Source organism: Trachypithecus francoisi, unplaced genomic scaffold (assembly GCF_009764315.1).
Source record: "Trachypithecus francoisi isolate TF-2019V2 unplaced genomic scaffold, Tfra_2.0 Lachesis_group7, whole genome shotgun sequence".
In the NCBI taxonomy this organism is placed as follows: Eukaryota; Metazoa; Chordata; class Mammalia; order Primates; family Cercopithecidae; genus Trachypithecus; species Trachypithecus francoisi.
The window spans coordinates 87,170,768-87,195,375 of NW_022681472.1; the positions used below are offsets into that span (position 1 = coordinate 87,170,768).

At 45.6% G+C, this 24,608-nt stretch overlaps 1 protein-coding gene across 1 annotated transcript in view; it reads right to left on the reverse strand.

Annotated features, from left to right (window-relative positions):
• OC90 (otoconin 90) overlaps positions 1 to 24,608 on the reverse strand; it is a 36,885-nt gene that overhangs the window by 8,145 nt on the left and 4,132 nt on the right. The window contains exons 2-11 of the mRNA XM_033203009.1: positions 24,348 to 24,439; positions 14,594 to 14,659; positions 12,579 to 12,635; positions 8,793 to 8,967; positions 8,317 to 8,429; positions 6,263 to 6,391; positions 6,058 to 6,099; positions 4,723 to 4,773; positions 2,092 to 2,145; positions 371 to 496 (exon numbers count right to left, since the gene is read on the reverse strand). Of these exons, the coding sequence (XP_033058900.1) occupies positions 371 to 496; positions 2,092 to 2,145; positions 4,723 to 4,773; positions 6,058 to 6,099; positions 6,263 to 6,391; positions 8,317 to 8,429; positions 8,793 to 8,967; positions 12,579 to 12,635; positions 14,594 to 14,659; positions 24,348 to 24,393 (859 nt within the window). The 5' untranslated portion in view covers positions 24,394 to 24,439. The remainder of the gene's footprint in view (positions 1 to 370; positions 497 to 2,091; positions 2,146 to 4,722; positions 4,774 to 6,057; positions 6,100 to 6,262; positions 6,392 to 8,316; positions 8,430 to 8,792; positions 8,968 to 12,578; positions 12,636 to 14,593; positions 14,660 to 24,347; positions 24,440 to 24,608) is intronic.

Genomic DNA, 24,608 nt, shown 5'->3' on the forward strand with positions numbered 1-24,608 from the left:
AAGGCATCAGAGGGAGGAGAGACAAAGGAGGAAAATGATCAAAACCCAAGTGCTTAATTCTTTCCAATAAAGCACTGTGTGGACGATGTGAAACTCTTTCCCTCTGGGCCAGTAAGAGTGGTGGCAGCTCGAGATCAGGGGCTCAGAAGACTGTGGCTCCTCCCCCAGGCTCAGCTTCCCAGTGACTGAGGGGCTACAGGCAGCTTACATCTCCTCTGAACCTCAAGGTGCGTATCCAGTCAGGGGGGTTATGTCTTCTAGTCACACGCCCATGAGAAGGTCACAGCGTGAAAAGGTGGCCTACAGTGATTCTTCGTAGCCTAACCAAAAGATCCCAGCAGTGGGGAGGACAAGCACTGCTTCTGCTCACCTTTTTCAGTTGTCTCCTCAGGGCCATTTTCAACAGATGACACTGCCAGCCCCAGAGATTTAATGCCAGCGGGGACAACGGTTACAACTTTAGCTGTAACCCTTGTTGCAACTATCTCTGCAGATCCTGAAAATGAAAAACTTCATGGTTCGGATTTAAAAAGTGGCTCAAGGAGAGATTTGCAGATGGACACATGAAAACCAAATGCAAACAGATAGAACACCATAGTGTTAGGGGAGTGTTCCTCAAACTGGGTTTGCAGATATCCAGGCAGACTCTTAGGGATCCATGAATTCTACATGAGAATGTCCAAATTTTCTACAATAACTTTAGCACTGTTGGGAGCCTGTGCTAGACCACCTGGATGATATCCCAGGGAGGAGGACTGCAGAGGTTCCCAGGCTCACGTTTAATATCACATGCCTGCCCAGTGAAGGGGCATTATGGTGCTCACAGCAAGTGAAGAGGTAAAGAAACTGGTGGAGAAATTAAGGCAACTCATGGTACACAACAAGGTGGGCAAGCAAAACCACTCCTGGAAGCCCTTATTTCCTCGTTCAAGTGCAGCAACAGCTTCTCATTATTTGCAGAATCTAGTGCAAGGTCCTTCCTGTGGTCTGCAAGACTTGCTTGTGACCTGGCCCTACCTTCCTCACCAACACATCTCTTACCATCTGCCTGGCACTCTCTCTGGATCTCCCTTTGCTCTGATGTGTCAGTCTCACCTGCCCTCTTAGCTGGAGGCAGCAAAGTCTCCCGTCCACAGACCAAATCTCCAGCCTTCCCAGTACAGCAAAGGGAACAGTAGCAGGCTCAGCCTCACAAATCTGCTGACCCAGGCTCAGTTTCCAGAGTACTGGGTAAGGTCTGGCATGTTTGTGCCCACTGGATTGCAGTCTTTCCCCAAATCCACCATATTGGTTTGCTTCATGCATCTGGTCATCTACTTCCTCTTACTCAACTCCAGTTCCTGTGAGACTAAAGCCCTGTTTGTAACCTCAGTCTCCTAGGTTTAGCATCCTGCCCAGTTCCGCAATCCCACAAATAGAAGCAAGTTTCTTTCTATCATGTTCTCCACGTTGGAAACTCACCTAGTCAGTGGAAAGAGTTCATGAGTTAGTGTTAAAGAGATCTGAGTTTAAGTTTCAGCTTAGCCACATACTAGGTGTACAACCCTGGGCAAATCACTTCGCCTCTCTAAATCTTAATGTCTCCATTCGTAAAATTATACTAATAATACTTCTTTTGGTGTTTGAATACACCTTGTAGCTAAATGCCTAGCAATTAAGAAATAGTCAGTAGTAGCTATCAGAACCGCTCAGTGAATGAGAAAATAACCATACAGCTAATCCAGGATTAAGACTCTCCAGCTAGAACATTCTACAAGCCAAAGGAGCTGCCAGAGCCCAGTGTCTTCTCTGTGCTGAGTCTGAATAGCCAGTAGCCCTCATCTCCTGAGGAAGAACTTTCTGAACTATTGGTGCTAATCTAATTTCAGATCCCCTCACTCTCTTTAGATCAGGGCATTTGGTGTGAATCATCCTGCCTGGGCCAGCTGCACCATTTGGGGAATAAATGCCTCTGATTCTTGCCTTGTCATCTCCCACGCCAACAAGGTCACAGTGCATCTCATTTGGAACCCAGTTGATGTCATGAATGTGTCAAGGACAAAGGACATACATGTGGCATGAACATAGGCAGGCAGAGCCCTGTATGCTTACCTGGAGGGAATGTAGCCCTAGCAGCTCCCACTCCTTCCTGATCTTGGCCTGCTTCTGTTCCCCAAGGAAGAGAGACAGCATGAGCATCCACCCCAGCCTGTCCCACCTGGGTTTCCAGAGGCGCTTCCCACCCACTGCACACAGGCTGCCATGTGCTCTTCACTCTGCCCCTGCCCAACCTCCCACCATGAGATTTTCTAGGAGAGCTGGTGAGACCCGGGCTGCTGCTGAGCCAAAGGGAACTCCCAGACACAGGCTTGCTGGCAAATGCAGCCGCAGCTTGTCAGGCGGGAAGCAAGTGAGTTTGTGCAAATACTTTGGGAATGACAGCTTCTTTAGAATTTGGAGAAAAACTGAAAAGTACGTGTTGGAACAGAGGAGCATTGCAGTACAGAGACAGCAGAACTGCGTGGTTGAAGTTGTTTGCTATGTGACTCCAGGAAAAGCACTGAGCCTCATTTCCTCTGTAAACTGAATTTGTTGTTATTGTTACTTGAGTTATTAAGCTCCTACTACATGCTAGGTATGGCAGCAAGGGCTTCTTGTATTAACTTACTAAAACCCCTTGAGTTGGTTCTATGCTCACCCTCATTCAGAGATGAGAAAGGAGGCACACAGAAAAATTGAGTCCCTTTTCCAAGGTCACAGAGCTAGGAGGTGGCTACAAACCCAGGCAGCCTGGTTGAAGTTGGTATGCTTAACCACTAGGCAGACGATTTCATTTCTGGCTGTGTAACACACAAAAATGTTAGAGATGCTGACTCAAAAGTTCTTGCAAAGACAGAAACTACCTTAAGTTTAATGTGTTCAAAGATCAAGACTATGCTAATGTTCTATGAAAACCAGGCTTTGAAGTTGACTGATATGGACACAATTGCTCCATGAAAGAGGGAGATTCTGGACCATTCTAAACTGGGACAGATTGTTCTATTCAAAAGCAAAACCTATAGACTCAGAACGAAAGGACTACCAAGCTGAACTACCCTGGGCAAATGACTGTACTTCTCAGAGCTTGTTTGTCTGTAAAATGAGGATAGGCCAGGGAAGACTAACTCAGAGGATGTTTGTAAGGGGCTTGGGAATGATATGCTGGCACATCAGAGGCCCTCAACAAGGTCACTGCTCGTTAACCAAATAACCCATTTACTTACCTATTCATTCTAAGTAATTGGTAAATAATTATCATCTATTTGTGCTTATTAATAAAGGATCCATGGTTTTTTACACATCAGTTAGGTTAACTCTGCTGATGAAATTTTGGCCTAGATATTTTTAGGAAAGACAGTGTTCTCTAAGAGCCACTATTGTATAAAGGAAAGGAAACAGTCTGACAGCCTAAAGTCTGGGCTTGGAGAACAGCCCAGCAAGTTACTTGCTGAGTGGCTCTCAACTTGTATTCTTCCTGAGCCTCAGTTTCCTACATATTCTGTAAAATGGGTATAATAATATTTCTTTCAGGTTCCATTGAGAAGTGGTCACAGGACTGAGCACAGATATTTAGATACTTGAAATATTTCTCCACTGGATTCCAGGCTGTCCTTTTCCAAATTCCCCTCTGCTTACTTGTCTTTGAGAGAGTGGTCAGTCCGTCCGCCTCAGTCTCTGCAGCCACTGTGAAAAGAAATCACCCAACTTTAATGATCGGTTCAGCTAGGTGCCAAAGCCAAACAGAGGAAACAGATTTGGGGGCTAAGGATGGAAGAGAGGAGGCTTAGGGTAATCTGATCAGGGCATATGGCTGCACAATGGTGTTCAGCAAGGTCTCAATTTGGTAGGAAAGGGGCCAGACTAGAGCCAGGCCTGTGTTTAGGCACAAAGACCGGTAAATGCTATCTTCAGGGGTGAAGGGCCATTATTTCCCTGAGGTTTGAAACAGGTCCCTGTGGGAAGGCAGCTTAAGAGAGGGTTTAGAAGGAAAAAGTCTCTAATCACAGCTTTGCCACTCAGCTCTGTGTCTTAGACAATTCATCTCTAAATCTCAATCACCTGCCTTAAAATGGAAGTTGTAGCTATCATTCCATAGGGATGTGTAAGCATTAAATGAGATTATGTATTTTAAGCAAGCTGTCCAGTATCCAGCCTATGATTTGATAGTGTGTGCTGTTTTTTATAGCCACATCTGGGAGAAGACACTGATCTAGAGTCTCCCCATGCTCACTCTCACTTAATCCTAATGCCACTCTAAAGGATAGGTGTAATCATCCCCTTTCAGGGATTAGTGAATGACAGACCAGCTCTCAGTCTGGTTTATAAATAAAGTTTTATTGGAACACAGTCACTTGCATTAATTTAGGGGTTGTCTGTGCCTGCTTTTGTGCTACAGTAGCAGAGCTGAATAACTGTGACAGAGACCCTATGGCTCACAAAGCCTAAAATATTAACTGAGATAGTTTGGATATGTGTCCCCACCCAAATCTCATGTTGAAATGTAATCCCCAATGTTGGAGGTGGGGCCTGGTGGGAGGTGATTGGATCACGGGGGTGGATTTCTCATGAATAGTTTAACACCATCCCTTTGATGCTGTTCTCATGACAGTGAGTTCTTGTGAGATCTGGTTGTTTAAAAGTGTATAGCACCTCCCCACTCTCATTGCATGTCTTCGGGTTCCGCACCAGTTCCTTTTGACTCACCTTCTCCTGAAAGGGCTGCCAGGCTGGTGTCTGTGGGCTCCGCAGGAACCACTGGAAAGAGAGAGCTCCCAGTAGCAGTGACGAATGCAACACAGTGTCAAAACCTAGCACAGGCTGGGGATTGCTGGCCCAAGAGAGTAAAGGGGCTGAGAAAAGGGTTGCTAAGAAGAGTTGTTCATCCTGTCTTAGGAGTCACTTGCCGCTGCTGCTCCTCCCAGAACATGGTGTGCCCTGCAAGAACCCAGCTCAGAAGGGAGCACAGCCACAGCTGGGTTCAGGTTCAGATCCTGGCTGAAGGCAACGAAAGAAAACCTCAAAGATATCCCAGCTTGAGGAGACCTCTGTTCCAAAGGGAGGCAGAGGTGTTGAGGATAAAAAGAGTGCTGGACTCAGAAGCTACATAGAGATATGACATGCACATACGCACACACTCCTGCACGTGCATTTACACTCACACACTCACATACACATATGCACACCCCATACATGCCCATGCACACATCCACACACACTCATGCACGCACATACACACCTGCTTTCTCTTTAACAAACACCAAACACTGCACGACTAGTTCTGGGAGAGAGACTCTGACCCCAGGAGAGGAGGGATGCTCCGCCAAGGTGTACCTTGGACTTCTCATCCCCAGATGCCTAAAGGTGTTGGGACTGAGAGATCATGGAAATTGGTGAACAAGGAGTGGCAGGCATCAACCTGACTCCCATTTTTGGCAAGATCCATATTTTAGATTAGGAATCATCACTTGCTTGGTTCAGTGGACAGTTATTAAGCACCTATCCTGTTCTGAAAAGAAGCATGTGAAAAGCAGCCTCCCCTTCAAAAAGCCTCTGTTGGACCCAGGCTGCCCCTTTTGCTGCAAGTTCTGGAGAGTGCGTGGAGAAAGGGGAGTAAGGGAGAGGAGGAGGTAGTGGGTCTGCTCCTGGGAAACTGTGGCAGCCGGGAGCTTACTTAGCTAGGAGGGACCTCACTCCACCTAAGCACTACGTCCTGTCCCAGTCACACTACATACCGGGGCTCTGACTACAGAGTGAGAAAGGGGAGAGAATGAACTTAGGATCTCCATCTACACTGGAACAAATTCACACCTGTTCACACAGTATGGGGCTGAGTTTGCACTAGGGCCATTTGATGTTGGGCATTTGAACTGGGTATATCAGAAGTAGCACATCTCCTAGCCAGGGAAGGCAGGATCACTTTCAGTGTCACAGTCACTCCAGCTCCAGTGAGGCAGGCCTGGGGGAGGAGGTGTATCTACCAGCTCCCATCAGCATCTGGGCCCTTGTGGTTCAAGAGCCAGCAACCCTGGGAGGCCTTACCTCTGGGCAGAAGTGTTGTCAACTCTTCCTTGATGGTTGTCTCTGAAATGAAAACACATTGAAAAGTCAGTTGAGAGCAGTGGGTTTCAGGGAAGGTTTGAAGATGCTGGACTTGGTACCTAGAGACATGCACCAATGACTGGTCCCAAACCAGCTCCTGTCCACATCCTCAACCCCACGGCTGATGCAGCCAGGTTCTTCCTACCTGGAGTCTGAGCCAGGCAGAAGGAGGTGTCCAGAAGGTTCAGGGAAGAGTTGAGGCTGGACCGAGCCAAGCACTCTATGGCAGCCTTATCACAGGTACACAGCAGGTGCTCACAGTGGTCCCTGGACTCTGCACAGAGCAAGAGCACAGCTGGTTGGAAAGATCTCACCTGGAATCCCAAGAGGTAATTCAAGCTCCAAGACTGAGTTCCTCATCTCCCCTGCCAAAACCCCACTCCCCTTGCAATCTCTATCTTATTCATGTCAACTCTATCTCTTTAGGTGTGTAGACCGAAACCAGGCCCATACCCACTCCTCTTCTCTCACACGTGCACCCAGGGCAGCAAGCAATTCCATTGGCTCCACTTACAACAGGGAGTCTGACCACATCTCCACGCCTCCACTCTACCACACTGGGCAGAGGCCCTATTGTCTCGTGCCTGGTCATGGTAGTGGCGTCCTAACTACACCCCCCTGTTTCTGCCCTGCTGCTCAATCTACTCTCATCCAGGAGTCAGAACAATCCTTTAGAAACTCAGGTCTAACCATGCCTTTATTCTGTTCAGAACCTTCCAGCGTCTTCCCACCTCAACCTACAAGTCTCATTGTCACCTAGAAAATGTCACATAATTGGTCCCCCCACCCACAGCCCCTATTCCTTCTGAGGTCACATCCTCTTCCACTCCCTCCTCATCAACCCATCTGTGTCTCACTTCTCCCCTATTTCTCAACCACACCAGGCATCTCAAGCCTCAGGGCTGGTCCACGAGCTGTTCCTCTGTCTGCTTTGCTCCTCTTCCATATATCTGCAAGGATGCCTTCCCACCCATTCTTTAGGTCATCCTCAACTCTCGTCATCTCAGGGAGGCTTTTCTTGACCTTCCCATTTAAAGAGAACCCCCTCCTTTCCCTCCACAGGCCTTTGCCCTGATTCATTTTCCTCCACAGCTCTTGTCCCTCTCTAACATACTATACAATTTGTTTTGGATAGCTTCAGTGTCTGACAATGGTAAGGACATTCCAGAAGGTCAGGCTATCCCCAACACAGAAGACTGTCTTGCATTGGTGTAGGTGCACAATACATATATGTTGAGTGGATGAATGAATCATGTTTTCTGGGTTCACTGTGCCTCCCACCTGGTGGTTCATACCCACCTCCTCCCCTCAATTCCTCCTTGATGCTCCATACTCCAGCCAGTCTGTGTTATATAGACTTGAGTGTTAGTCAGATCAGGATCCAAACCTTGACTTTGCCTCTTTGCAGCTGTGTGGCTTTGGGCAAGTTATTTAAGCTGCATACAATGCCCCTATCTAAATAGGGTTGTAAGGAAGATCAGAGTTTCTGTGTATAAGCCTACGGCACATAATAAATACACATAAAGTATGGCTCTAATATAGGACCCCCTATATGCTGTGTTCTGCTTTCCCTCCATGCCTTTGCATATTCTACCTCTGCCAGGTTTGTCTAGAGACATGAAATAAAATTCCTGGAGTCACCCAGTAAATAAGGTGGGAGCTGAGATTTGAACCTATGTGTTTCTGATTCTTACTGGTAACCACCCTCGCAAGCCTTATTCACATATCACTACTTCCACCTCCACGTCCATCTCTGAGTTCTTAACATATGCCAGTCCCTGTGCTAACCATTTCACAAGCAGTATGTAATTTGATTTTCACAACTAATCTCTGACGTAGGTTTCTCCTCCCCTTTTTGAGGGTCAGAGGAGTTAAATAATTCTGCAACGTTACACAATGTGTAAGTAGCAAACAATTTGCCTTTCCCAAGGTCTCAGGGTTGTACAAGTATAAAATTATAAATCAAATAATTTGCTGATCAGCTAATATTTCAACTCAAAAACATTTATTGTGCATCTACTCCATGAAAGATACAGATGCCACTGATCCAGCCCTCGTGGGGCTCTAAGTGCTGCCAATGATGCTGCCAATGGTGATGATGATGTGGGAGGATCACAACGCCCTCAGCCTGGTCCAGGCTTGGGGTCCCTGGACTGTCATTTCTGGGCCCAGGCCCCTGGGACACCTGGCGATGCTTACCACATTTGATCTTCTTGCCGACACAATCGACCTCTGTGCTCAGCTTGGCAGGGTCTTGGAGACAGTTCATCTCAGCGGCCTCCTCATAGCACCTGCGGTGCTGGAAGCAGCAGCTGCAGGAAGGCAGGGAAGAGGCAGGGTGAGAGTGTGGGTTAGTGTGAGGGAGGGCAGGCAGCTCATGATCTCTCTGTCTCTGGATGGATCCTGGCAGTGGTCTGTTTTGAATATTCAGTGCACTAAAATGAAATTTTGCATAACAGACGTAACATAGAATCTTAACAACTTTCTAGAGCGAGAGCTGATCACAGATGACATTGCCATGTAAAGATGTGTCACCCAACTAGTAGGTAGTGGAATTAAACCTTTCCTGAGTCCCAAGTCCAGGGGCTTTTCTGTATTTGTGCTCTTGCCAAGGTATCAACCAGACCTCCCGTGAGCTCACCTTTTGGTCTTGCTCACCTGTGGAACTCACTTACCTGTCAGATTCATCCACAGGCAACCCTTCCATCTCAAACCTGCAGGCGCAGCCATAGTCTTCAAAGTCTCGGGGGCAGAGACCAGCCACACACTTCATACCATTGACGAACTGGATCAGCACAGGGAAATTGGTGAAGACAGCCTGCAGCCAGGTGAAGTGGGGGCCCAGGCAATCTGTGGGGGTGGGGGACAGGGCCTGATGAGCACTGGGAACTAGATCTAGGAAGGAGTCCCTGTCCCCTGGACTTCCTATACCTCAGGCTGATGATGCCGCATCAACCTAATAAGCACCTACTATGTAATAAGACTGTTTTAGACTAAGCCATCATCCCTGCTGGTTTTCTGTCTCACAGCCTTTTATCCCTTCTTCCTTACTAACAAAACTAGTAAGTTCTTAAGGAAGGTGAGCCTTCTCCCTAAGTTCCTGAGAGTATTTCATAATCATTCTCAGCTGGTCATGGTAATCCCATGTCACCAACTGATTGGTCTATGGTTATGCATGTGACCCAGATTTGGCCAAAAAACCTTAAGGGAAAGTCTGTAAGTGTCATCTGGGAAATATTTCTTTTCTAACTAAGAATAAAGGCCTGTAGGAAGATCCCTTTGATCGACATCTTTTTTCTACCTTGAATGTGGATGAGGATGTGCTAGCTGGACCTGCAGCAACCACATTACAATCAGGAGGGCCCAAGTCTACAGTTGAAAAGCCAATATGCTCAGGGTAGCAGTGGAGCAAGACAGACAGAGCCTGCTGGATCTCTGATACCTGTGTTGAGCTACCGCATGCATCCTGGTGACTTCACGCCACTTGAGGTAATGAAATGTCTTTATTCTTGTTACTATTTATTTTTTTTTAAATCAACTTTTATTATAGATTAAAGGATACACAGGCAGGTTTGTCACATGGGTAAATTGATACCGAGGCTCAGGGTCCCAACAATCCCCTCACCCCGGCAGCATGGTACCCAGCTGGGGATTTTTCAGCCTATGACCGCCTCCCTCCCTGACTAGAGGTCCCCAGCGGCTATTGTTCCTGTCTTTACGTTCATGGGTGTTTAATGCTTAGCTCCCATTTGTAAGTGAGAATATGTGGTATTTGTATTTCTTTTCTTTTCTTTTTCTTTTTTTTTTTTTGAGACGGAGTCTCGCTCTGTCGCCCAGCCTGGAGTGCAGTGGCCGGATCTCAGCTCACTGCAAGCTCCGCCTCCCGGGTTTACGTCATTCTCCTGCCTCAGCCTCCCGAGTAGCTGGGACCACAGGCGCCCGCCACCACGCCCGGCTAGTTTTTTGTATTTTTTAGTAGAGATGGGGTTTCACTGTGTTAGCCAGGATGTGTATTTCTGTTCTTATATTAAGTCACTTAGGATAATGGCCTCAAACTCCCTCCATGTGTTATGCCCAGACCGTTTATTCCCCAAAGAAGACCACCAGAGTCCAGAGTCAAAGCCAAGCGGCAAGGATCTTTACTGCAAGTTCGAACTTGGTCCCTCCGTTCCACAACATGCAAGAGGGCCCCAAACAATGCGTGCGCTTGCTTTTCACAGCCTAATGTAAACAGGACTTGTAAAGTTACAGAGGAACAAGGGAATTCTCTAGGTTACAGCATTACAATTGGTTAACATTTTAAGTTTATACATTTAGCAGGTTTTTTATTGGTTCCCGCGCTTTCACAAACAGCTGTGTCCTTATCGGGGACTTTCCAGGTGCTGTCTTTCTAAAGTTGAGATATATGGTAGTCTTTGAGTTGAAAGATATATGGTGGGGAGACATATGGTGGGATGTGCTCAGGAAGTTGAGAGACATATGGAGGGGAGACATATGGTGGGATGTGTTTATACGGGGCTCAGGAAGTTGAGAGATATATGGCAAGCACTGGTAATTAGAACAGAAAAAGAACAAGACAGGGACTTTCACAATGCTTGTCTATACAACGTCTGGAATCTATAGATAACATAATCGGTTAGGTCCGGAGTCAACTTTTAACTAGGCTCAAGGCGCAGCCCGGGCTGTCTGCCTGTGGATTTCATTTGATCTCTTTCACATGCTAAATGCAAATCCAAACTACAACGAGACACCATCTCACACCAGTCAAAATGGTGATTGATTATTAAAAAATCAGAAAACAACAGATGTTGGCCAGGCTGCAAAGAAAAGGTATTGCTTATACACTGGTTGGTGGGAATGTAAACTAGGTCAGCTACTGTGAAAAGCAATTTGGAGATTTCTCAAATAACCTAAAAGAGAACTACTATTTGACCCAGGAATTCTGCTACTGGGTATATTCCCAAAGGAAAATAGTTCATTCTGTCAAAAAGACACATGCATCTGTATGTTCACTGCAGCACCATTCACAATAGCAAAGACATGGAATCAACCTAGGTTCTCATCAACAGTGCATTGGATAAAGAAAATGTTGTACATATGTCTTTATTGTTTGAGTCACTATTAGTTCACGGAATGGATCCTAAACGATATAGTGATGACACTATAAAAAAAACTATAAGCCAATATGGGAAGAAATGTGGTACAGACATTCACAACTTTTGAGCACCCATTAGGTGTCAGAAGCTGCACTAAGTGCTTTCACTAGCACGATAGTTCATCCTGGCAGAGTCTGTAATGCATTGGAAAGCATTTGCTTTGTCTGTTGTCCCATAGGCCTCCTGTTAACCCTGTAAGGCAGATGTTTTCTGTCACTCCAATTCATAATAAATAAACTTGCTTTACATTTCACAGTAAACAAACTGAAGGCCAAAGACATGCCCAAGGCATCAACCAGGGATAATGATTTGCCGTAAAGTATACAGCAAACAAAACTGGCAGGAAAACCATATAAACTCTTTCCGACTCTAAAGCTGGCATTCTCCTCCCTGTTCTCTACCTTTCTGACTACAGGATCCTTGAGGGCTGCATGGGTTACCCTTCACTACTGATTTAACATGCACGAGGTCACAAGACAGAGCCTAAGGGGATCAGGAGTAGTTTGTGAGGACCAGTTCCACCCCATTCAAACTTCCTTTCCCATGTTTTGTACCCACAAGGCCTAATTAGAAAAATAAAGACAGAATTCTATGCTGATCAAAAAAGCAACACTAAGCTTTATGCATGTGTGTATTTATGTAAATATGCATTTTCATTCAGAAACTTACAAGGCACCTGCACTTAGTTATATACACAGTTTAAGCGCAGCCTTATGCCCAGCATGGCCCAACCCCAAAGTAATTCTGAGTGTCTTTGTTCATGTCAATTGTATTATAGTCTTATTTTTTGGGTACTTTTAGTAATTGATGATAGGAACCATCATAGTGTCCTGATAGTCACATAATAGATTTTCAGTTGATAAATGGGATACTTGATACACTTTGACATCCTTAAACTTTATATTTGCTAGTCAGGGAAGAAAAATAAAACTACTTTGATGTACAGGACTAAGCTCTAGACTCCAAGGAGAGCTCCTCCCTTGTAGTTGGGTGGTCTTGGGTAAGTCACTCAACTCCCTTAGGTTGAGTTTCCTTTTCTATAAAATGGGGATACCATTCCCCTCCTGGAGAGTCATGAGTCACGACTAATGAAGTAAGGAATAGGAAGGCACATGGTAGCTCAGTGGCTCACCCTGCAATAAAAGACACCACTACTCTTGTCAGAACTTGGGTCACCTTGTTGGGAGGTAGCTGTGGAGGCCATGGGAGCTCCAAGGGTTGAGACCAAGGCCCTTGCAATTTCCTTAGATTTGCCACACATGCCCTGACCTCTGGCGGATAAAAGCAATTTTAGACTTAACTTACCAAAAATTTCATTCACACTTTCCACATTTGTAAACATCCCACTGAAGAATGTGATATCTAAGTGTGAGAAAGAAAACAAATGAGAGTCTTGGTTTTTGTTTTTTCCCCTCCCTGTCCACCCTCTAGGTAAAGTGTACATAAAACCTTTCTTCATTCTCTGAAGACAAATTTGACCTTGGGCTAAGCTAGCGTTCTACTAACACAGGTTACCATGGAAACCTGATAGCGATGAAATGTGAATTCCATTACTGGGCAGCATTGCACAGTGGTACAAATGACTCCTGGGTGGCAAGGTATATCTGGACTGGCAGGAATTATGGGTGAACTATAAATACCTGGTAGGAAATTATCATATTGGGTCTTATTCAGTGTGATGACTCTTATAAATGGTCATCCTACTGGGTGTCCTAGAAATTATACCCATGAAGTCATTACTAGATATACTGATTCCTATGGAGAATGAAGCTTCTAAGCTGGGGCTGGTCATACAGCTGCTCCATGTAAGTCCCATTCTCTCTTTTTTTTTTTGAGACAGAGTCTCGCTCTGTGGCTCAGGCTGGAGTGCAGTGGCCGGATCTCAGCTCACTGCAAGCTCCGCCTCCCGGGTTTACACCATTCTCCTGCCTCAGCCTCCTGAGTAGCTGGGACTACAGGCACCCGCCACCTCGCCCGGCTAGTTTTTTGTATTTTTTAGTAGAGACGGGGTTTCACCGGGTTAGCCAGGATGGTCTGGATCTCCTGACCTCGTGATCCGCCCGTCTCGGCCTCCCAAAGTGCTGGGATTACAGGCTTGAGCCACCGTGCCCGGCCAAGTCCCATTCTCTTGAACCTGAGCTGTTTGTTATCTGGGATCCCCAAATAACTGCTGTGTAGATTGCTGTGAGGGCTACTCTTGCTGAAGAGGAGTGGCTGCCGTGGCCTGCGGGCATTCTGTGTTCCTTAGCTTCGATTCTTCTAAATGCAAAGTGTGGCCTGTGAATCTTAATGTCTAATTAAAGAAGGCCTCTTGGGAGGCCGAGACGGGCGGATCACGAGGTCAGGAGATCGAGACCATCCTGGCTAACATGGTGAAACCCCGTCTCTACTAAAAAATACAAAAAAAACTAGCCGGGCGGCGAGGCGGGCACCTGTAGTCCCAGCTACTCGGGAGGCTGAGGCAGGAGAATGGCGTGAACCCGGGAGGCGGAGCTTGCAGTTAGCTGAGATCCGGCCACTGCACTCCAGCCTGGGCGGCAGAGCGAGACTCTGTCTCAAAAACAAACAAACAAACAAACAAGAAGGCCTCCTGGTGGGCATTGCACTTCCTCTAGAAGTTATGCCATTTGGAGAGAGGCCACTTGTCATTTGCATCTGAATGGGACTGATGACTTTGCATGTATGGACTCATGCATGAATAATTCGGTTGACCCAACTCATTGCTCTGAAAGGGTGGACGCTTTCGAGCACGTCCTTTCGGGCAAGGACGAAAAATCGACGCTTGATTTAGGGCTGACATCACCAACGAATTCACTATGCATTATGGTCTTCAGCCATGCCCACCTTCAGGGACCCACCTGAGAAGTGTTATAAACTATCGCTGAGAAAATTTTCACTTCCCCGGGAAATAAATACGGATCCTCCTTTTTTACAACCAGAGCAAGCAATATATCATTTATCCCTTTTGGTCTTCCCTTCTTGGAAGCTCAGAGCTCAATCTGAAGCTAAGATACGGTTAAGATACAGTTAATATATAACCTTCACATCAGCCCATTTCCTGCCTTCTCCTGGTTTCCCTTTTCAGCTGACCTTTGTCTTTGGCAGAAATGTTTAGACTTTGTCTCACCTGAGAGACAAAGCGGGGGTCAGACACCCGGGGAGGTTGTTGGGGAGATGTTTTGAGTCCCACTTCAATCCCTTTACTTACAAATGCCACAGCAGTGAGTGGCTCTAAGGTGTATTCAGAAGGGGTCATTTTCTCTGCCAATATGCTAGACAAGTTTATACTCTCTCCTAAGGAAAGTTCCAAGAATCCTTACTGATATTGTTTGGGAGTCCTGGAGGCAGCTCCTGTGGAAGGTGTGGGGTGTCCAGAGGATGGCCCCCTATAAAAAAGGAAAAGAAAGTAGGGTAAGCACAAACACTGATACCCTTCACTTACTGGACTAAGGCCAGAAGGTGACAGTCAGGAAAACAATGGGAATTCACATAAATTCAATTCCACGCATATTTCCTAGAGCCTGCTACACACCAGATTAGGACATAGTTCCTGAAGGAAATAAGGGGATGGCTGGGGTAGCGCTGGTGTCTTATACTGGTAAGCCTTAACAGTGGCTTTCTGGTTGGGGATGGAGAGGTTTGAAGACTTATCTTGAAACCATCTTTGTGTATGAAACATCCCGTTTTATTTAGATTGCAGGTTTGTTTTGGACTTTCTTGACATAAAGTCCTGGTGGGAAGAGGTAAATACATGAAAAATACCCCCAGCCTCCAAGGAGTTTACATAATAATAGAGGATAAGGGTTTTCCCCAGACTATCAGCATCCGAATCACCTGGGATGCAGACTCCCTAAACATTCTGATTCCTATGCTCTCACTCAAGTTTGATTCAGCTACTCTGGACTGGGATTCAGAAAGAAGCAATTTTAGCAAGTCCCCAACTAGTTTTGAAGCGGATTGTCCTGAAACCTCACCTTGAGAAATGTTGCTTAGCGTTATAATAACAATAGTGTCCTAGTACTACCAGTACCCAAATACAACCAGCACCTTCAGCCAGCACTTCATCATGCTGGGGGTGTGAAGATGCAGCCTGGACGAATGGGACAAATATATGGGAGCTGGAATCCCAGGTTGAACACAAATTTGTTCCCTAAAATCTCTGAGAGCCTGCTCGTATTTTCTTTCCCCAGCAATACAAAGCTTGTAAGTAGTTGGAAATGGCCAAAAGAGTTTTGTCTTTCTTCATCAAGTGGAGAGTTATGGAGTCAGCACTGTCCATCTGACACTGTGTGGAAGCCCTATGAATGTGAAAATTGCAAAGGGCCATCCTTCACAGGAGCATGTTAGATTAAACCTGTTCAGGAAGATGCCCCCAGGTGGTGTCTGAGTTGGCCTTGCTTGGCTTAGAGCAAGTTTCTCAGCTTCACATTATTGACATTTTGGGTTGCGAAATTTTCTGTTGCTAGGGATTGTCCTGTGCATTGATATTTAGCAAGATTATTCTGTGCTGTATATTTAGCAAGATCCCTGGCCTCTAGCCACAGATACCAGTAGGAAATCCTTCCATACACAGTTTCCTCTGATAAAACTCATTCCTTTGGAGTTTCCACAACACATAACTGAGAGAGTCACTGAGACTCACCCAGTCCTTCCTAGTGGAGACAAAACCACCACTGGTGAGAGGAATAACAACAGTGGGTGCTTGTCCTGGCTACCAGTACCAGGACTGGCACTACCAATATACCATCCCCACAAGGTTCTTCAAAATTCAGTCACTAGCATATTGCCGCTACTATTATTTCTTACTGCATATTTTTAAGTCAACTCTTTTTTTTTAAAGGAGAATTTGATTTACTTTTCAATTATAAAAAGGTTTATTTCATCTGGGAGTTACAGTGACTCTAAATTTGTATGCACATAATAACATTTCTTAATGCAACATTTTAAGTCAACTCACTTTTTTTTTGTTTTATTAGAGGGTAATTTTATTTACTTTCCAATTATAAAAAGTTTGTTTCATCTGAGAGTTCCAGTGACTCTTAAGTTTGTATGCGCATAATAACATCATCCAAAATATATAAAGCTAATTTTGACATAATTGAAAAGAGACCATTTTAAATCTGTCCGTGTGAGATTAAAAAAAAAAAAGCCACATTGCTTTTGAAAAGGTAAGTATTTTTATTTTTAAAGGAAACTTTTATTTGTAAATGGGAAACTATGGTAAAGTGCTGATTAGAATGAACAAAAATACATTATAAAAATTGTGAAACAGTAAACATTTAAAAATTAGAATTATAAAATGATCATCTATGCATTATTCACTGTCATCAATGTACCCTGCTATGGTTTGAATGGATGTGTTCCTCCAAAATTTATATCTGAGTACTTAAACCTCAAGGTGATGGTGTTAGAAATTGGGGCCTTTGAGAGGTGATTAGGCTATGAGGGCTTTGAGTTCATACATGAGATTAGCATCCCTCTAAAAAGGCTGGAGGAAAATAGCTAGGTCCGTTTGTCCTTCCGCACTTCTTTCATGTGAGGACATAGCACTCATCCCTTCTGCCATGTGAGAATAAAACGAGAAGGCCCTCACCAGACACTGAATCATTTGGTGCCTCGATCTGAGACTTTCCTGCCTCCAAAACTGTTAGAAGTAAAATTCTGTTCTTTATAAATTACCCAGTCTGTAGGATTTTGTTATAACAGCATGGACAGACTGAGCTAAATTTGACAGAATTGAAAAGAAAAACTTTCAAATATGTCAGTGGGAAAAATTGTTTTAAATAAGCCACCTCACTTCAAAAAGGGTAAATACATTTTTCTTTTAAAGCAAGCTTTTATTCATAAATGGAAAACGATTGTAAAGGCCCAGGACCCAGGGCACACAGAAGGAACTGAGAGCCATTCGGGATGGTTGGAGTATGGAGACCAAGGCGGGCGTGGTCCCAGCTGCACTAACCTGCTGTGGTTCAAACACACCTCACATTTTCACAGTATTAAGTCCTTGCTTTTGCCTCTTTCCCATCTTTCCTGACTGAAAAACCCTTGTCCTCTAATGACTCTATGCAACTTCTCCCAAAACCCCTTACCCTCTTAGCCACACTCTGCACCTTAGCTGTTCTTCTCTCAGCATCAATAAGTATCATCAAGGGAATGGACAGAATAACCAGGGTCCTTGTCCTTCGATCTGGACAAAAGTCTCAAGGTGACTCTTTTGTCCCCACTCCCCCCTCTTTTACAGGTAAAATATCAGAGGTTTAGAGAGGTGGCATCTGCTACGGCCACAGAGCACAGCAGGAAAGTGAATAAGGATCAGTGTTTGGCCAACTTCATCACAAGGGAGGGCTGAGGCACAGTCTACAGGAGGGCAGCTGCAACTCCCCATGACCCATCACCCCAAAGGGCCTGCCTGCAGGGGGCCTGAGGCTAAGGCACCCACAGGGTGTGTAGGTTGGGAGGCTGCTCTTCAACCTGCTAAAGGTGTCTGTGTCTCCAGAGATAATTCCATGATGAGTTTGCCCCCCAAGATAATTCCATGGTAAAATGATGAGGTTGATGATGAAGGTGACGTCCAATAATGCAACCCACGCGTTAATGAAGAGGGGAAAGGGAACAGTGGATGTAAGAAGTTGTTAACGGGCCGGGCGCGGTGGCTCAAGCCTGTAATCCCAGCACTTTGGGAGGCCGAGACGGGTGGATCACGAGGTCAGGAGATCGAGACCATCCTGGCTAACACGGTGAAACCCCGTCTCTACTAAAAATACAAAACTAGCTGGGCGAGGTGGCGGGCGCCTGTAGTCCCAGCTACTCGGGAGGCTGAGGCAGGAGAATGGCGTAAACCCGGGAGGCGGAGCTTGCAGTGAGCTGAGATCCGGCCACTGCACTCCAGCCTGGGAGACAGAGCGAGACTCCGCCTCAAAAAAAAAAAAAAAAAAAAAAAAAAAAAGAAGTTGTTAATGATAATAGTAACAAATAACTGGCATAACCTTTAAGCACCTGTAGCATGCCTTCTGATGTCATTTCCTTCCACCTTTACAACACTTTTTTGTGTCAATGTTACCAAATCTTGCAGACCTAAGTTTGTCTCCTACCACTCCAGTGCTCCAAACCTTCTGTGATTCTCTAAGATCTCCAGCTTCTTAATGAGTAATCAAGGCTCTTGGGGAAGCAGCCCAGTCTAGTGATCAAGCCTGGAAAAAGACCCAGTCCAATCAGCTACGTGCCTGAAGATCTCATGCAATTCAAAACTTGCATCCTTTATGTTTTCACAGTGGATACGTGCAGAGTAAAGGGCTCCAGGTCAGGATGTATGAATGCATGATGTATTATTTAGAAGGATATTAGGGAGCAGGAAGGAGTGTTGATCTTATAGCCATGCCAGTAGCACTTTTTTCTGTTCTCCCGCCCTTTCATTCTGTGAAGATGTAAAAGTGTGCCTGCTTTAAAGCAGCTTTTTGTTCTCTCAGAACATTGACAGTATTTCGTAAAACGCTCTCAATTAATAGCCTGACGTACCTGAGGATGGACAGCCCTTTCCATAGATTTTTTAGCTGTATAATCTTCTTCACAACTTCCATTCCCAAGTTATTGGTTTGAGGTTGCGTTTCTCAGCATGAGCTCAAGCCGAACCATTTAATGAACAATTATCTGTCGCCATGGCCCTGTGACATGGCTGTAATGTATCACAGATGATAACTTCTTCAGCTGCCATCTTTGGACTGTTAAGATGGGTGCCAATATCCATTATTTTGAACTATTTGTATAAACTGATGTGCCATTAGCGTTTTCTATTGCACCATCTCACCTCTATATGATTCAAATTCACATAAGACATGACTGCATTATCACAGTTTTCCTCCAACAGGCCTGACTTAGAATGCGTCACCCTAACAAGTCACTTAACTCTCAAAGCCTCATTTTTCTGTTGGATAGAATGGAAGTAATAAGCCTTACCTCACTGGATCATTACAGAGGCTTTCTAAGTAAAGGGTCAACAGGAGCCAAAGCCGAAGAGTCTAGAAGCAGTTGGCTGTGGGTAGGGCAGGCTGGCAGGAAAGAAGACTGCAAAAGGAGGAGGATATCAATGATGTGGACCTTGAAGACCTCACGGGGGGAAGCTGTGGAAGGTTCGAAGGAGGCACAGTGACGGTGGAGTCATAAGAATGCATGATCCATGAAGACTTGCTCACTAGGGGTGAGTAACTTTGGAATCTGTCACTCATGTTCTCAGGAACATAAGCCTCTTCCTGGGACATGGGACATGTCCTACCTCTAAGTAAGATCCCAGGGATGTTCACAAAACTCCCTGAAGCTACCTCTGGCTTGAGGATTCTGAGAGGCTGCAGTGGATGGAAATAGACACTGACTACATCAGGAGACCAGGTGAGAAGCCTCACTTTCCTACATGCGGGCTGTGAGGCTTCAGGCACATGGTCTTTCCACGTTGAGCCTCACTTTGATCCTCTGTAAAATGAGACAATTCTATCTGCCTGGCAAGATGCTCTCAAACACAAAATGACTCAATGTATATAATATAACTGCACAGGCAGGCGCGGTGCTCACACCTGTAATCCCAGCACTTTGGGAGGCCCAGGCAGGCAGATCACCTGAGGTCGGGAGTTCAAGACCAGCCTGAGCAACATGGAAAAACCCCATCTCTACTAAAAGTACAAAATTAGCTGGGCATGGTGGCACATGATTGTAATTCCAGCTACCCAGGAGACTGAGGCAGGAGAATTTCTTGAGCCCGCGAGGTGGAGTTTGCTGTGAGCTGAGATCAGGCCATTGCACTCCAGCCTGGGTAACAAGAGTGAAACTCTGTCTCAAATAATAATAATAATATTAATAATATAACTGCATAATTCCAGGCTCATGGACGATCTCAACAGTCTGCATTTGTTATTCACATTGAAGAAGGGAAAACCAACAGGGTTTAAAGAGATCTAAAGATGATCCTATTCAGCTTCCACTCTAGAGATGAGAAAACTGTTGGATAGAACTTGAAGGCAGACTGGGAACTGCTATCTGGGATTCCTGACCCCCAGCCAAGTGCTCGCACTGTTATCCCTCCTCTGGCTATGCTGTTCCCTGCAGCCCTTACACTTGTCCCTACATCCAACTTTATTTTCTCTCTTCTCCTGTTTTGAGGCATCCTTTAGTCACCTAACTCCTATTCAATTCCTGCCTTCTCTTTAGCCAAGCTCAAGGACACCTTCTACAATTATTCCTAGGCTAATGAGACCTTCGTTTTTTGAAGATTTGGCATTTATGTGTATCATGGCACAGAATAAAAAGCATGGGCTTTGGAGCACAACGAATGCGAATCCACATTCCAGCTCAGTAACTTCTTGGTTTTGTGACCAGGAGCAAAGTTCTATATCTCTCTGACTCCAGTCTTCTCATCTGTAGAATGGGAATAACTATTTGTGTGTTTATATCACAGGCCATTGTGAGATTACATGAAATCTTACTGAGAGATGACATGAAATAACATGTGGACTCTTGGTGGTAACATGTGGGAAATGGGGTCCAACTTAAGAGCGAGGACTGCAGACCCAAATCTTTGCAGGGATGGGCAGATAATGTAAACAAGTAGCAGTCCAATGCTGGGAAGCAATAGGGAATGGTGGGGACTGTGGAGAACCAGACAGACCCAAGTTACAGCAAGACAGGCAGTTGTGACTCAGCACCAGGGCTTGAGAAAAGAGTCTCACCATTTTTATTTTTCAAAAAATTTTTTTGAAATCTGAGTATTTTGGTAAAATCTTCCAATTTTAAACTCTTGGCTCAAATTTAAAATAAAATATTTTGCGGACTAAACAAAACAGGCTGATTTTGGTTTGAAGGTGAAAGGAAGGTGCTTTGTAAGGTTGCTTGGGAGGGCCAGTGCTCCATCTAGGGGCAGGGGTGGGAGCTGACCACGCATTTCTCAGGTTCCAGTGCCAGCCATGTATTCCCTTTGCCAGGTTCTTGGAATGGTTCCCATGAACAGGGAATTCCCTCCTGCCTGAGAACTACAGGCTTTGAGGGGACTGTGGCCTGTAAAATGCAGACTTTCAGGCAGGGAGGGAGACTCGTGACTTCAGTTCCATCTGAGCCCTTGTCACGAAGCCCATGTAATAGATCTGGCACATTTTTCACTGGGCATAATTGCCTTGGAAATTAATCAGCATAATAACCATCAGCGAAGAATACCTGTGGCCCACTTCAGCAGCAATAGTAAAATCTTGCCTGCTCCTTGGCAATTACTGCGCTCTATTCCTTTGTGCAACTGATAATTAAGTTCCTCTTCTGGAGGGTGGGAGGTAATCTTATTACCTACAGACATTAATAAGGTGTGCTTTCTCCCCCACACTCACACTTACTTTCAGGATGTTATTAACAATTAGAATAGTCATCCTGGATGTGAAACTCTTTATCCCCAAGGACTAAATTAGTTCACTCACAAAGTCCAACAGTGCAGTTTAGGGAGATGCATGGTCAGAGGCAATGTAAGGACAAAACTCACCAGGATGACATTGATTCTGATTCAATAAGTTTGATACACGCAGAAGGTGATGAGCATCTGTCCTGTTCCAGGAGTAGGACACTGTGTTTTGCAGGCATCACCTTGTCTGATCCTCTCCTCAGTACTGCGAGGCACATTCTGTCATTACCATTTTATAGACAAAGAAACCGAGACTCCTGGATGAAGCTATAAAGTTTTTTCTCACCCAGTACATGTGGCCTTCCTTGACCTGGCCCCTGCTGCCTCTGCTGAATCATCTCCTACCTTAAACTTCATGCTGCGGAGATGCTGAAAAGCTTAGGTTTTCTGGACAGCAAACTACTTCTTGCCATCCTGCCTTTGCTTGTACTGCACCCTGGGGGGCTGGGACACCTTCCTCTTGTCTGTAACAAGAGGGGTTGCGTTACTGACTCTCACTGACATTTTATGGTTCCATTCAAAGTTCAAGGAGCCCCGCCTGACCCTCAACCTGGCCTGGGTCTGGGACACTGCCTCTGTGCTAGCATAATGTTGCAGACATCCTTTTCTCATTGCACCTTTCACTCCATGTTGCAATGATCTGTTTATGTAACTGTTTCCCCCACTAAACTAGGGACTTGAAGGTAAGCACTGTGAGGTATGTAATATATTGATATATGTATATACTTACATTATACATATATAACAGAAACCACAAGTTCAATCGATAACTGTTTAATGAAGGACTGAACATGCAATAGTTGAACCACACCAGCAAATGGCCAGTGAGTGGTACCCTGCTAGAATCAGAGAATCTTAGTCTTGCAAACTTGAAGCAAACTTAGAATACAACATCTTTAGATAGTGGAATGATAATGTCTATTAGTGCTATAGAATGGGATTTCATGGTATTATGTATTCTACCAAAAAGATCAACCAGGATTGCACAAAACCCACCTTTTTCCTCAGGTCCCTTCTCGGAGGATCTGGAAGGAAAACACGCAGAGGACAACAGGGAAGTGGGAGCCAACACATGGTGGTGTGACGTGGGGACTGCAGCATGAGCTTCAGTGCAGAACTCCCAGACAAAGGGAGCATGTGCTTAGGTGGGGGGGCGAAGGGATCTCCCTCTCCTAATGCAAATGTGGCCACCATCCCACTGGCTGACGCCTGCCCTTGGAAGTCACAAGGCAGCTCCGAGTGAGAGTAGAGGAAGCACAGCTGTTGCCCTGGCTGTGTTGAGGGAGCCCACGTGCAAGCTGCTCCCTGTCCTGCTGCAGGGATGAAGACCCCTGGAGAGACCTCACCATGCACAGAGGCCCTCCCCATGGTCGACACGCACAAAGCATTGTCTTGTATCTGACTCACATTGCCACTGGGGAAGCCATGAGAAGGGACCTTGCTGCAACAACAGGAAGCATAACTGACCAAGGGCCTATGGCTATGCTTGGAAGTCCAAGGCAGTGTTCATAGAGAGGCCTCGTCCCCCTCATGCCTGCTCCCAGCCAATGTCCCAGGGCAGGTAGGTGTACCACAGTGGGCAAGGCTCCTGGGGCACACGGGACTCCTCCGGCTCCTCTTGGATGACCTTGCCAGCTTACACATCTAGGGCACGTTCACCTCCCCTCTGCCCGTCTCCTTCACGTGCAGAACTTTCTGAAGGTCTCTGCCTTTCACGGTTGCCACTCCATGTTTTTCCTCACAGGTGTTTCCTCTACTGAAATCTGCACACTTGATCTAGTTTGGGCTTCTGTTTCTCAGAAGACCCAGATTCAGACACCACTCCCACATCTTTGAGTCAGAGCCTCCACAACAGACCTTCCCTGCTACAGTGTCTGGGCCCAGAATTGGTGAATTTGTTGGGCAAACAGTCTTATCTCGCTGGTGGTCACAAACTTAGCCCCAAAAACATTGGGGCTGCATGTAGAGCATGTTCAATTCATATGTAAGTGATACGATTGCACGTAAACTTTCTATGATTGTAATTTTTTGAAAGGTAGGTGTTAACGTTTGAGAATAAAATCTCTTGGGAGGTACCAAAAATGTTTGTAAACATTTATAATCATGGAGCATATAATTGTCATTTTTGTCACCACAAGGTAGTTGCAAACTTACAAAAGAGGGAAGAAATAAAGCAAGGAGACAGAGAGGAATTTTTTTTTTTTTTTTTTTTGAGGCGGAGTCTCGCTCTGTCGCCCGGACTGGAGTGCAGTGGCCGGATCACAGCTCACTGCAAGCTCCGCCTCCCAGGTTTACGCCATTCTCCGGCCTCAGCCTCCCGAGTAGCTGGGACTACAGGCGCCCGCCACCTCGCCCGGCTAGTTTTTTTGTATTTTTAGTAGAGACGGGTTTCACCGTGTTAGCCAGGATGGTCTCGATCTCCTGACCTTGTGATCCGCCCGTCTCGGCCTCCCAAAGTGCTGGGATTACAGGCTTGAGCCACCGCGCCCGGCCAGGAATATGTTTAATAATTTCAGTTTTATAGAAAAATAAGGACATTTAAAAGATACGTAGGAAAGATGATGGGGGTGGGCATGTTGAAGGGACAGTATTCATATCAAGTAATTATATGCTAAGCTGGAAATATGGTGTAAAATATCGCCACTCACCGGCACGGGGCATCATCAGCACACTCGTGAGGAGAAACGCAATCATGACAGGAGAGCAAAGGATGGGCTTAGGCAGCAACTGGGACAGACTCCTGGAAGAGAAGCCAGTGGAATAGGATGGATGCATTTTCAGAATTCCCATGAAGGGACCCATAGACCCCCATGTCCTTTCTTGGTCCCACAAAGCATGTGGTAAAAGGAGAAAGCCCTGAAAGGCTGCAGGTTCCCATTTTATCACTAACTGACAGTGTGCCTCTAAGA